Source organism: Dermochelys coriacea, chromosome 16, assembly GCF_009764565.3.
Source record: "Dermochelys coriacea isolate rDerCor1 chromosome 16, rDerCor1.pri.v4, whole genome shotgun sequence".
Classification (NCBI taxonomy): domain Eukaryota; kingdom Metazoa; phylum Chordata; order Testudines; family Dermochelyidae; genus Dermochelys; species Dermochelys coriacea.
Window position 1 is genome coordinate 21,856,197 of NC_050083.1, and position 14,418 is coordinate 21,870,614.

Sequence of the window (14,418 nt, forward strand, 5' to 3'; positions counted from 1 at the left end):
TCAGTGTAGAACTGCTGCTATTTATTACGTAGCTGCTCAAGTCTTATTCATATATCTCTTAGATCATAAATATACAATGACAGAGCATAGAAGACTTCAGTAAAGAACAAAAATTATCTATTAACATATACAAAATGATACTATGGAAATCTTAGTCAAGTCACCTAAATAAATTGAAAAAAAGATCATTGCCGTCAATGTTACCATTTATATACACAGACATGAAAAATGGTTAATATTCACCCAAATATAATTAACTCAACTGCCAGGATGTTGAATAAGTACATTTCTGACACAGATGATGGAGAGCTTTCACAATTCCAATAAGTCATGTTTCAAGAGTATCAGATTAGCAATGATTGCAAAGCCAAATATTGCAAAAAGCCTTACAGATTTCATATTAGCCAACAGCTTCCATCTTTCAAAAACACAAAAAGACCAAAAAAATCAACCCCCAAACAATTACATTCTAATATCATGTCAGGCTGGAAGGTCTTACCTCTTGCTCATGTTCTATTCTCATGCTGGGGTTTGCATTTACTTCAAGTAACACAGGCTTCAAATTTTTCATTAGGAGAATGTCAAATCCTAAAATCTGTGCATAACGCAACACAACATTACTTTCACTCGCTGCGATTTCTTTTAGAGAATTGCACATATCATTATGTAGACAAGTTATCCATCTGACTAAAGAAACTTCTCTCTCATCCTACCCATGGAACTGGAGAGCTCAACATGGTTCAACAAATTCTTTGTTTCCCCCCTCCCCCATCATTGGGGAAGCACTTCCCCAGAGTCGGGACATGCAGAATACCATTCCCACAAAACATTTTAATAATGAACTTTTAAACCCCTTCCTTCATGAACAGGCTGTTATGACATCATGGTGTAATAAGAAGGGGAATGATGGGAATGGCTAAGGAATTTGAGTGGGATTCAGGAGATCTAGGTTAAGTTCTTATTTCTGCCACAGCCATCCTGCATGGCTTTAGGCAAATCACTTAAGTTCTTCATGTCTCACTTCCCCACCTATAAAACAAAGCTAATATTTCCCTTCTCCTGCACTTTATCTGCCTTGTCTGTTTAGACTGTAAACTCTTTGGGACAGGGACTATCTCTTCCTATGTGTTTGTATGGCATTTAGTGCAATGGGGCCTTAAGTTCTACCAGGATTTCCTTGGTGTGGTCATCTCTCCTTGCTGAGCCCTCTGAGTCTTCTCTGTAGCATACCAAAACACAGTGTCTGCTCAGCCTTTGCAAAAGTCCTGCTGAAGACACTACCTGCTTGCCTTCAGCCAGTTAATGCAATTGTGAGATGTGTTCAGATCTTGTTTAAAGAAAAGTGACCATCCTAGCCTCCAATTTCTCCAATTCATTCCAGTATCTTAGCTCTACACTCAACCTGCCATTCCTCAGACAAAAAACCAAAGTCTGATTTCACAAAACCTCTTTTACTGTGACAGTTTTTTTCTCAGATAATCTGGTGGTTTGTACAGCACACCGCAACATGGACTTCTCCCTTCCTGAGGCTGCTAGCACACTATAGAGACCATTAAGGTAGGTGAAAACCCGCCACTCTCCTGCAGAGGAAACCAATTTACTCTGGACTCATCTAGTTGTTCTGTGTGGCCAGAATACAGATTTGCCAATACCTACAGGCTCTTTGTTGTGGGGAGGGAAATAAAAAACGTCTGAAGCATAGTTATCAGTAGAGCATTTTATTGTGGATTTGGACACTAATTGGTAAATTGCTGCTTCAGTGGTCATCTCCACTTTAATGATAGAGTTTGTTAATATAATCATAGCCTGTCATGGTTTTCTGGTGAGACCTGCCTGAATTACAATTCTGCAAAGGTCATTTGTGATGCTGGACATTTCATGACGTATCTTTCTTCCTTGCCTTTCTTACAAAAAGAAGCCAGCAAAAATCCCACACGGATGGAGGAAATTTTTCCTGGTTTAGTGAGTTAGTTCATAGAACACATAAACCATTTAAAATGACTGGGCCAGTTAGAAACCACAATGTGACAGACCACCTAACTTATCAAAGTGGCAATAATCTGAACTGGTCTTTTATGTGGAGAATACAGATGGCCATCCAGATGCCAACACTCGGAAGGTGGAGGTAAAAGGGAATGAGAGGGAAGGTAGGGGATTTGGAAATGTGCTAAGTGCTCAGCATTTCCCTTATGTACTGCCCGTGGTGACCTTCATCATGCTGTTTATACTACACTCATCATTATCTGAGCATCTATGATTATTATGATTTGGAGTTTTCAACATTGCCATCTGGAAGCTTCAAAGGGGAATGTTTGAATGTGATTGAAACCCCACAGAAATAATGAGGGTGTGTTTAAGGGTGGTGGTAAGGTGGCTTCAGGGACACTGATGAGGGTCTGCAAGCCAAAAAATGTGGTGAAGAGAATATAAATTGTGAACTTGCACAGGACATTGCCCAGTTTTCAACTACTATCCCCACTAGAGATCAACAAAAAGAATTAAAGAGAAAACTTTGTAGGAAGAGAATTAAACATACTAGCTTAATCTATGCATAAAAAAAATACCATCACTCCCATATTGTTACAGGAATGGCTATAGAAATGATGAGGTTATATTATATGGGAGGGCACCCCTTACATAAAAATTCCTGACCTACCTGGAAGCAAGTTGGCCCAGGCTTTCCAGCTGGTATATCAGATTGGTAATAAACTTTCAGCTCTGGAGTCAGTGCAAAAATAGTCTTAATCACCAATGAAATTATATCCGACCACAGTTTCTTGATGTCAACCCCTTTGGAAGACAGTCTGTAGAGGACGCTTGAAAAAGTCCTTTTGCTGCCTGTGTTTACATTGTCAGAATGGATGAAGTTCCTGCTGTGAATATTCAGTGAATAGTTGGTTAAGTGCATAAATACCTGGTGCAAGTTTTTCAGGGTGGGTTCTCGATAGGGCTCTGTACAAAATCTAGAGAGTCCGTCTTTGGCTATATAAATCTCTAATGGTTCTAAAGATTTCAGTAAGACATATAGACGAATATCAAATTTCAGTTTGTCAATCAGCAGCGGTTTGCTGATATATTCCTGGACTACAACTGGCCGGCTCTGTAGGTTTCCTGCCAGTCTAATGTCGCTGGGGTCTTTAATGAGGTAGATTCCATCCCCTTGACACCCGCTATCAGGTTTCACAATGAAAGTGGGCTTCCAGGGTGGATTGCTCTCTTTCATCATGCGAACCTAGAAGGAAAGAAGGATGATTAGATCAAAGAAGGACATGAATACAAGGAAAACACCTTGCTTATTTCTGAAGAAAAAGCTTTAATGCTACAACAAGTAAAATACACAGCATTACAGAAGTAATCATCATCCAAGTGAGAGTGGAAAATACACAATGGTGTTGACAAGAACACAAAAATCAGAGCAAAAAATGTGGGAGAGGAGTTACCAATGTAGAGGAGTTGCAGTTTATATAACATCCCAACATGTAAATGGTCCCAGGAATCTCCTTTTAATGCAGTGTGACAATATACAGCCTGAAACATTTCTTGCTGGCCTCAGCCAGTGGGGATGCAGAACGACTCACTAATGTAAATGGAGTTGGGAGACTAAGCCTTTTGACCACTTTCTTAAAGAAAATCATGAAACCTGAAAAAAAGCAGCCTCATTTTTTCAAGTTTAAATTTAGGCAAACAACATTGAGGAGGGGGAAGATAGAGCAGTAACTTGACATGACCCTGTTGTTCATTTGTGATTAATGCTCTCTAAAATGGTTTGAAATAATAGCCTAAACCTTAAAGGATGGCGGCCCTGTCCTGAAGGCACTGCATCTACCACTATCCAGATATGACAAAATAGCTGCCTGCATCTTCCCAACACATAAGACTTTCAATCTGAAGTTCACATTTCACTGTGTCCCAGTCATAACGGTATGGAATAAACTAAGGGCTTGTCTATATGGGGAAAGAGCTTGAAGTAGCTGGTACACATTAGCTTCCCCGCACTAACTCCTGATGTGAACACTCTCACTCTGCATCAAGACTGCCTTTGTGCAGCCTAGCTTAAACTGCACAAAGGGAATAGCTAATGCATTTGAAATTCACATCCTAGCTTACTCCACATGTAGACAAGCCCTTAGAAGATGCTCTTTACACCAGTTAACCAAATCCAGACCTTAACTTCAACATGAATAGCACAAATGTTTGTGGTGCCTTTTACTTAATTAAGCTTTTGCAAACCAAGGTTTTATTCAAGAGACATGCACTTGAAGTTTCTGCCACATAGCCTTACCGGGAGGATGCAAGTATGTCTACACTTATGGTGGTGTGTAGAGTACAGCCACTACACATGTAGCTACAACCACAGGGACAGGCTCCAGCTGCCAGAGCCTTTCACTGTGGTGAGGAAAGGTTCCAGCAGGGAGAAGGCAGTAGGGAAAGGACCATCATCAAGGAGCTCCCAGAGCCTTTCATTGTAGTGAGGAAAAGCTCTGGCAGCAGGACACTACAATGCTAAAACAGCTGTGTAGATGTGGGAGGCATAGCTTGGCCATGCAGAGAACTGTGTAGAGTATATACCCTGGAGGTTCAGGCATGTAGGAACTCGACTCTATTTGCCTAGGCTGGCCTTACTGTCTGCACCGCTATTTATCCCCACACGAGCTGGGCATGCAGGGTCTGTACTCTACACAGCACCGTAAGTGTAGATGCACCTTTGTGAGCAGGTAAAAAGGGAATGAACAATGAAAGAACATTCAGTGCCGTAAGAAAGGCTAACTCCAATTATCTTCCCTTGTAAGCATTACAAGAAAGTCCACTCATTTCTACCAGTCTAAGATGTTTTCTTAAAGCAACATTTCCAGGTTAACTGGGGGGACAAACAGATCTCTGAATTTTTCTCCAATTTCAACTTTCAATCAAAGTATCTAGCTATCATGGTTGCAAAGAAAATCTTCAAAACATGAAACAAGTGGAACAGATGCAGAAACAGTAGCCTGATTTTGCAGAGAGAGTGAAACAAAAGTTCTGAGGTGTAAATTGCCCCATTCATTTCCAGAGACACTAACTCATACCTTAGTTCAGGTCTTTAATAACATGGCAGGGTTGTAGGCATATGCAATTGGTTTTATTTTCCTGAAACAGAAATTCCTCAAGTGTGGGAAATTCAACTTGAAGAGGTAAATATTGAAAATTATACTCAGTTTTACACTGAAATGGATATAGATCAAGAAACAGGGATAGTTCAGACTGGTTGGCAAGGATGTAAACTGGCTCAGGAGGGACCCACCTCACTAGACACAGATCTCTGTGTTAGTGTGAGGTTTCTTGTGGATGCTCCAGGGTCATGCAGAGTGGAGTACATATATCTACATCAGGAGGTCTCTCTCTACCTCTCTCTCTCTCTCCCTCCTTCATGAATTACAGGACCCCTACCCAAACAACCCAAATATACATCAGATCAGGTCCTATTTCCCTATCTTCCCTTCCTCCCCCAGTCCAGCAGGACTAAATCTCTTCTGTTGTATGATATGCAAGTTATGGCAAATCCATGGGATTACTGCACACAAAAACTCTTGGGCCTTGAAATCAGCACCCCCTCCGGACATACACATCCCATTAGATGTGCGGCAAGTACAACTTTGATGGAACCAGATCTGTCAAGAAATGAGAAATGTTCCTTTTCCATCTATGTGTGGTTTTCATCAAAGTGATAGATTGCGTTAGTGAAGCTAGGGCATACTAACAATACAATGTATCACAACAAAAATATTTTTCCCCATTGAATAGCATATTCTACATATGCCTCTAGTGGCCACTGCTCTTCAGTTTGTAATTGAATATTTCCAGTAAATTACACCAATGCCATATTCAGGCCTGGAGCTCAACTACTAATTTTCTGATCAAAAGGAGCAAAATGTTCTGTCCACCATGATCACAGCAATTTCTAGAAGTGGTTTTACGTCACATTAGAGAAATCTGTTCCTAGGGGATTACAATTTGTCTAGACACACAGTGTGAAATAAGCAAGTGAGGAAAGTTAGCCCAGAGAGTTTGATGGTATTTAATATTGTAGCTAAACCTTTGGTTGAATCTGAAATGCATGACATGCCTTGCCTTGTATCCTTTCCAATTTAGCACACTTCTGAGATTTTCAATTTGCCTGTGTTAGTTCTCCTCTATTGTATTAGTTTTGCATGACATGTATTGCCCGCTAGTGGACAACTGAGTAAACAACAATTAGTTATTTGAAACAAAAACATTAAAGACTGGTTTCAGAGTAGCAGCCGTGTTAGTCTGTATCCGTAAAAAGAAAAGAAGTACTTGTGGCACCTTAGAGACTAACAAATTTATTAGAGCATAAGCTTTCGTGAGCTACAGCTCACTTCATCGGATGCATTAAACAAATAGATATAAATGTGAAAAATCTGTTCAGGGAAACCATCACAAAAAAATTGTTAGTTGTTTTACAGATAACTTTATGTGCCTAGATAAATCCTCTTAATTTGCATTTTCATACTGTGGATTTCTCAAGAATTGAGTCAAGTGGTTTTTATTGTTACTGGGTGATAATGTATATTCCAACACGTTTTCTTTGCAGAAATGCATATTGGCTATTGACTTGATAATCAATGTGGGTTGGACTGGGGTGGGTAGAGAGAGATGCCATTACTAGAAGAGAAATTACTGGGTAAGAAATACTCCATTCTACCATATTTCATCCCCTAATGTGCGCACAAATGGAAAGCAGCTAGTCACCGAGGCAGAGAGCGAAGGGTAGGAAAACAGGACTAAGATGGCCTTATCAAGCACATACTTTCCGTTTATTTTGGTACCACGGCTCACAGCACCTTCCTACAAAAGATGTCTCTGTTGATGAAAGAAAATTGACTTTGTAGTGCTTACTAAGGCCATGTCTACGTGGGGACACTCAGGAAAATTAAGCTGAATCAAAGTGTGACATGAGAATGCATATAAAGTGCATTAACTGCCCCGTCACTCCCTCTCCCCATGTGGATGCTCTCATCCAAGGAGGATTAAGTTACAGCAAATGAAGGCCACTTTGCTCTTGAATGAGACCATCCACATGGGGTTAACATGCTTTAATTTATGCACATTGACTTCCAGAGGGTCCCTATGTAGACATGGCATAAGAGCATTGCTGGTAGACAGGAGGCCTCTTTTCAGATTCCTTCCAGTGTGGCAATGTCCTTTCTGCTTACACTACAGAGTAGGCATATAACATGAGTCTTGATTACTTCTGACACATGTTTGACTGATACTTAGGCCTCCATGATACGTAATGCAAGCCATCATGCCAGGGAAATGTTTAACTCTGTAATACAGAATCTGTATCCTAGATTCTTGGGGTGAATATAGGGCATGGTAACCCCAAATCCCTATGTAATATAGTCAGCCACTTCCCAAAAGCCCCCTCAGGGCTGGGTGGCTCTGCAGGACCCTGCCTCAGTTTCCCTCTCTCATGGGGCTTCGCAATAATTCACCCAGTCCACAGCATTCTAAAACATTTCCCTTCTGGAGAGGGATCAATGTAATTACCTCAGACACACATTAATACTTCATGCCAGCTTCATCCAGCTGACTACTGGCTCTACAGGTCCAGTAGTTCTCTCTCCTTGATACAGGAGCCCCCAGTCCTGCTTCCCTGCACTGGATTCAGTTCGTTCAAACTGTCCCTTTATTCCTTGCAGCACTCACCTACAGCTACTTTTCTTCAGTCAGCTGCAGTTCCCCATGCTTCTGGCATACTGCCACTCCCAGCCCTCCTAACTGGAGAATTAGGAGCTCAAGTGGGAGCCTCTCTCTAGGGACCGCTCCAGGGAGGCTGTCCCTTCCTCCCTTATATTCTCAGCCCTGGCCTCTTCATTTATTTTTAACCACCTGAGGAGGTAAGCTGATCTTGTCACAGGTGGGCTGAGGCCCCTTTTCCCTTTAAAAAGACCAGTGACCCTGTGATATCCCATCTCTGCTACGATTAGCTGTGGTCTTGTCAGAACCCAAAACCCACTACCAAATTCCAGAGGTGAACTATAACGCTCAAAAGCATAAATGAAGGAGGTAGAAAGAGCAGGTCAATTATGCAACAGAAAGCTTCCATTTACACACAAATGTAGAACAGCAGTAATGACAGTGAATGGGAGTTACAAAGTTCAGATCTGGACCCAAATGCCCCCAAAGTTTGAAGGCATATAGATTTGGAGTTTTTGCCTGGTCCTCTGTAATTTCCAGACATCAGTATCAGCAGGCTTTTAACTTTGGTTGCATTAACAATGCTGGCGGTAATGACAGAAGAGGGTAAACACAGACTTCTATGGTAACTACTGTAATAACTTTTTGGACCAGCATCAATAAATGTCTTTTTACATGTCAGCATGAGTTCCACCCAGGAGCGAAAAAACATCCTGGCCAGTTTTTCTTTCCTAAAGAACCAGTGATCTCATCCGTAAGAAAATCAGACCATCCCTCTTAGAAGAGATTGTGGTATTTTGGCAGGACGAAATATAATTATTTTTAATTCTAGTTGGCCTTTGAACACCACATGTTAGTTGATGCAGTCATTTAGTAAGTAGTGTTTGGAGGCTAACATTCCTAATTGGATGCAAAGAATCAGAATTTAACAGGACACTGATAACTAATCGCTGGGCTTAAGATCTGCCCATTTGTAAACTGCACCTCTTCTGTCACTTCTTTCAAAGACAATATAATTAACTTATTTTTACCTTAGAACAAATCATGATATCAAAAATTGCCTACATTATTACATTCCTAAGAAAAAATAAAACCTCATAAACTTCAACTTTTTATTTAAGAGGACAAACCAGAAAAGTAGTAACTAGGTCACTGGGAGGACCTGACAATTCTGCTGGATATATAGATCCCTCATGGTGCATCAATAACTCTTACTACCTAAGTTTTATTTTCGCCATACAGCACAATAAAATCAAACTAGAGAGACTGTCAGGTCTCAAGAAGGACAACGAAAATTGTGATTGAGGGGCAGGAAAGTTTCAGAGCAATCTAAAATAAAAAGCATTCAAAAATATAGCATGCTTTACAACATGTTACAAGGAAAGGAAAGAGCACAGATATATTTTTAAGTTAGTGAAGTTGACATGCTACAGAATTCATGGGCATGCCAAGGATAAATCAAACTACTTGAGGACTTGGGAATCTTTCTCATGTACATAAGGAATTCAAATCCAGCCAATGTCAGTGATTCCCAATGGCTGTTACTATCATGGTTTGGGATTGTAAATGCACTTAACGGTTGGATCCTTACTGAACATCTCAAGAATGGTATAAAACTAACAGGAGCTGGCTCTAATTGGCAACCTTGTTGACAGTCTCAGCAGAAAGGCCAAGGATTGAGCGAGACTGAACTATTCTCTCACCCTTTAAAAGGTGGTTCCTGAAGTTTAGGGTTGAGGTTCAGTGGCAGAGCCAATGTGAGAAAGCTTGCACTGCTTCTGTCAGTGCCACATATGATCTACTAATAGTGCTACAGTCCACAGGGCTGGATTTCCAGCCACTTTCATGAGCCTTAATTCACAAATATTTTACATTTTAAAAGTGTTAAGGCACATTGTGTATTCCAGTTAAAAAACAACAACCACTACCACCTTACAAAATCCAAGATCCCATGGAAAGAGAACGATAGGCAGGAGACCATGAAATTCAGAACAATTCAGACAAAGGAGCCCCAAACAACCAGGGGCAGCCAAGGTAAGTGCAGCATGTATTGCAGCGGGCTACACTGTTTACTACACAGGAGATCCAGTGGTTCAAGTCTTGAAGAAACTTTTTAAAAACAATCTTCTCTCTCCAAAGCAGGTAGAAGCTACGCTAGTTTCTTCAATAACGGGAATAGTCTTAGTACACTCTGTTCTTTTCTTGAATTCTTACATCACCAAATAAAAACAAAAACAAAAAAAGAAAATGAAAGAGGCAGAATTAAATTGCCAAACTAAACTAATCTAGCACTACGCAGGAAGTGGCTGGTGCTGTTGTTTTACATGTGTTCACAGCAGTAGCTTGCCCTCTCTCTGGCACTGCTCTGAGATTATTTTTCTTCATTAGTTGGTATCCTGAGACACCAGCAAAGTCGATCTATTTCCACAAGTAGTCCTGGTACTACAGAGGGAAAGAAAAATTGGGACATAGCAGAAGGCTGGCTATCACTAGGAAAGTCATGGAATTTCAGGAGTGACTGTCTTTTTCTAGTGGCTTCATTAGCTAATCCATCCACACTACTTAGTTCTCTTATACCACCCCTCAGATTTTCAGCGGATAGTGCAGAAGTTTTTCCCATGTAACTCATTTACTTTATTGGGAACCACACCACTCTTCCTCTTCACTATTGTGTGAATTCAAATCTAATTTTTTAAACTAGGGATTTTCTCAGGGACAATTAATCTTAACGGAATGAAAGGTCCTTTATCAGAATAGGAGGTCACTTGAAGGGATAGGGAGGCAATGGATAGCAGATATTTTCCCATGTTTTCTATATAAGGCCAAGTCCAATTAGATCAATGGGACTAGTTGGGATGGGAGAATAAGGAAAGCAGAATTTGGCCTCTAATGGTTTTATCCACAAGGGAATAACTGTCTTCTCAATTATGTTAAACTACAGAATAGAGCTTTCCATAAGAATATTCCAGTTTTTTATTCACTATTAGAAAGTTAATGTCACAAAAGGGGTATTTGGTCAGGCTTATTCATTAAACTACCTACTATAATTTTTTACGCGCACACACACACTTTTGTGCCATTAGAAGGACAGAGACAATCGATCTGTCTTCCATTCCCCATTTCTGCTGCTCCTGCCTCAGGCTTTTTCTGTTCTGCCGCACAGGCTCTATATTAAAGAGGGAAGTGCTTTTTGGGAACCACTATTTTGAGGATACAGTGGCAACCTGCTTGTGCAATATTGTATTTTAAACATCATTTCAACTGCTATTCAAGTTCAGAACAAAACACCCGTTTCCTTCAGACAGAGGCCAATATTTTGTATCAGCACTAATAAACCAGGTGCTCCAAACCTGCTATCTTCAAAGGGCTCAAGCACAGAGCTTCCATCCTGTATGCTCCAACATCAAACATGACAGTATCTCATTTCTCCGACCAAAGAAAAAGTGAGCAGTGCCTCAGACTAAAGTCTGTCTAGACAAAAGACAGATGAATCACACCTCAATCCATGCTGGCTGAGGAGAGATGCAGCACACTCAGCCTCATAAAAAAATGGCGGAGTTGGTTTATTAGAAGATTTGTTACATTTAAGACAAAGCCGGTTACAGGAAATATCAGGGAGAGAATGCAAAATGCAAGAATGAGAAAGGAATCCCACACGCATAGTCAGGATAGCCCACCAAAGGAAATTCAGAACCCAAGGCTAAAATGATTAGTTACAGCAACGTTGCTAATTCAAAGCCCCTATTTGTGTTATTAATGAAGATCAACCTCCCTTTACTGAACTCCATCCACAATCCATCCATTTCCACCAGAGAGGGCATCATTTTTCAACTTTCACAGACATTTGGGTAAATCCATTGAAACTGACAGATGTCTGGATTTTATCTATATACTTTTCTTAGTCATTTGTATTTCAAGACCAGTAATAAAGCAGGAAAGCATTTCCCTATATTTCCAGGTGAGGTGAAACCTCTGTTCCTGTCTTGGAAACTACTCACTGCTCTCCTTAAGCCTTCCAGTCCATCGTATCTTACATACACCAATCAACAAGAACAAGACATAAAGAGAAGATGATGATCTGGGAATGGATCAATCTACCTTCTAGCAGATTGATTGGCCTCAAGAAAGTAGAATTCTTGGTCTTGAAGGCACCTCTTGAAGGTCTTCTTTATAACCAGCAGAAGCCTCCAAATACTTTCTTTGAACAGTCATGGTTTGTGTAGACTGGGAAAATAAGTCATGTTGGAAAATGAGTTAACTAACAATTTTAAACACAACTTTGCACTTAAGGCATGTTGTATTTGGAAACATGTTAGCTGGTCATGGTCAACACTGGGAGGAGGGAAGGGGCCTAAGGCTGACCATGACCATACAATACATTTTCAGCATGACTGACCTCATCTACACCTTGGGCAAAGTTAGGTTTTTAACAAACATAATTTTAATATCTTCAGACATGCCTTATTTCCCCCATTTATACAAACCCAAGGGGAGTGGAGAGTATAGTAAAGGAATAAACCTTGGATGATGACATCCAATTTGGACTTCAAGCAAAGTTCATACATTTTTACAGAAGAGCTGAGGAGATCTAGAACACAAAATAGGTCTTCTTGGCAGGCAATAAACCATCACCATGATATCTGCCCACTAGCTTCCAATTCTGTTTGACACAGATTCTTAACAAGAAAACACCAAGATAAGTCTAAGAATCCTTCATTTTATTTAACAGGACTGAAAAGTTAACTTTTAAAACCATTGTTAGAAATACCTGTCACTATTTCAATTTCATATGAATGATGCTCAGAGAATTGCCATTTCCCAAATGCACCAAATTGTCAAGATGGCAGTTCTCTTGCCAGTTATTATTTTTTAAATCAGGGAAAATGTTACTGAAGTGGTTGCAGTATTCTCTGACTGGGAGTAGGGTAGGGGGAGGACAGAAATGGGAAAAAATGGACTCCACTTGGCTGGTCCAGTTATTTATACACACGCACAATATGACTACAGGGTCTTGTCCATAGAATCTGAGGAATGTTAAAATATGTAACAGGAGATTTTATTTTGGCAAGCTGTGGGATCGCAGCAGAAAGAAGCAGGGAGTTCTGAGAGCTCAGGGAATTGGTATTGATATAGCAACTTTACGTTGCCAGTTCAAATACAGACAAATCTTATAGCTGTTTGGTGTCTGAGTCTAGCTCCAAGAGACAATATCTCACATCACAAGGCCACAAACACGGATGACACTGAATTATCCTCTCACACTCGGAGGTCATCTTGTCATATCAGTGCTAAGGCACAGTGGGAGAACAATGTGGGGAAAGTTGTGCAGATGTTGCCCATTCTGTATAGTACTTGTCTGGATAAACAGAAGACTTCTATCTCCAAGGGCTGCCAATCCAACAACTCCTCACCAGCACTAAATTCCCACAACAATTAAAACAACTGAAAAAGCAAAGCTTGGAGAGTTCCTGTTGGGAATGGCCTCGCCAAGCTACAAGTGACATGTTCTCCAAGCTCAACCCAATCATTTATGCAATGTATTTATACTAACTCAGCTGCTACTCTGAAACCAATCATTTATGGTTTATGATACAGAGTTTTATTTATTTTTTATATTGCCAACATTTTGTTAAGTAGAACAAACTCTTACAGCATAAACTATATTGTTTGATAACAAAAATGATACTTTTCTCAAACACAGATGGAAGAACACATGCAACAGAAACTCCAAGCAATGTTTTATTGGACATCTGCTCTTCTTGGAATGGAAATCAAAAATCGTCTTCACGTTGATGAGCGCTTACACAGAGAGCAATATTTGTTTATCTGCAGTGCCACCTGCTGACAGCATAAAGGTATTGTTCTTCTAAATTGCTCTACGGGTATGATGCATTTGCACCGCTGCCAAATAATCAGTGCATAATAAGTAGGAGTCAGCATGGCTCTCAGGAATCAGTTACAACCCAGTGTACTACTTGGAAAGTTTACTCCCAAATTGTCTTCACTCAAGTGCTTGCAATACCTAATCTGATTGTAATTTACATCTTTTACAAATCTGTTTTACATCGACAGCTGAGGATACTATAGGAATCTTGCTCACTTTTACTGTCATTAGTGAAGTGTCAGAAAGATGACCCAGTACACTGGAAGAGTACACTTTAGAAGATGATCATGAATTTAACTGGACTGCTGATAAAAAGTATCATATTAAAAAGTGACAGAGTGGAGAGGTCTAATAAAATCTATACCTTTTCCTGCTCACTTTTCCAAGCAGAGGATACTGTAGAATGCAAGAATGCACTGGTGAGTCAGACAGGGTTAAAATAAAAACATACAATATTTTAAAATACTAGCAATAACAAAACAATAAATCATTAAACAAAAGCAAAATAATTTTTTCTGGGTTTCATGAAAACCAAACAGTTTTATTACGTTTTGAACATTTAAACAAATCCTTCAAACACCAGTTAAATACAGAGGAATATGCGAGTATATATAAACTCCAAACACATCAAGAGAGACAGCTTGGAAGGACTCATATAAAACACACAGGATATACTAAAAAGACTTCAGTGACAATGACACTGGTGGGATGTCACATTCCACAGAGTCCAATCTCAGAACATCCTGCTACTCACTCTTTCTAAACTCAGTAAAATATGCTGGGGAAAGGAGTTTAAATTTCTGCTGTGTTTAACATTCAAATACCCTTTTTGGTGG

At 40.0% G+C, this 14,418-nt stretch overlaps 1 protein-coding gene across 4 annotated transcripts in view; it reads right to left on the minus strand.

The window, feature by feature from the left end:
- The window catches only part of TTLL11 (tubulin tyrosine ligase like 11), a 123,580-nt gene that overhangs the window by 84,195 nt on the left and 24,967 nt on the right, over positions 1-14,418 (minus strand). For all 4 annotated transcript variants that reach the window (XM_038374293.2, XM_038374292.2, XM_038374295.2 and 1 more), the window contains 2 exons: positions 2,657-3,232; positions 500-595 (listed from right to left, as the gene is read on the minus strand). In XM_038374293.2, the coding sequence (XP_038230221.1) occupies positions 500-595; positions 2,657-3,232 (672 nt within the window). The remainder of the gene's footprint in view (positions 1-499; positions 596-2,656; positions 3,233-14,418) is intronic.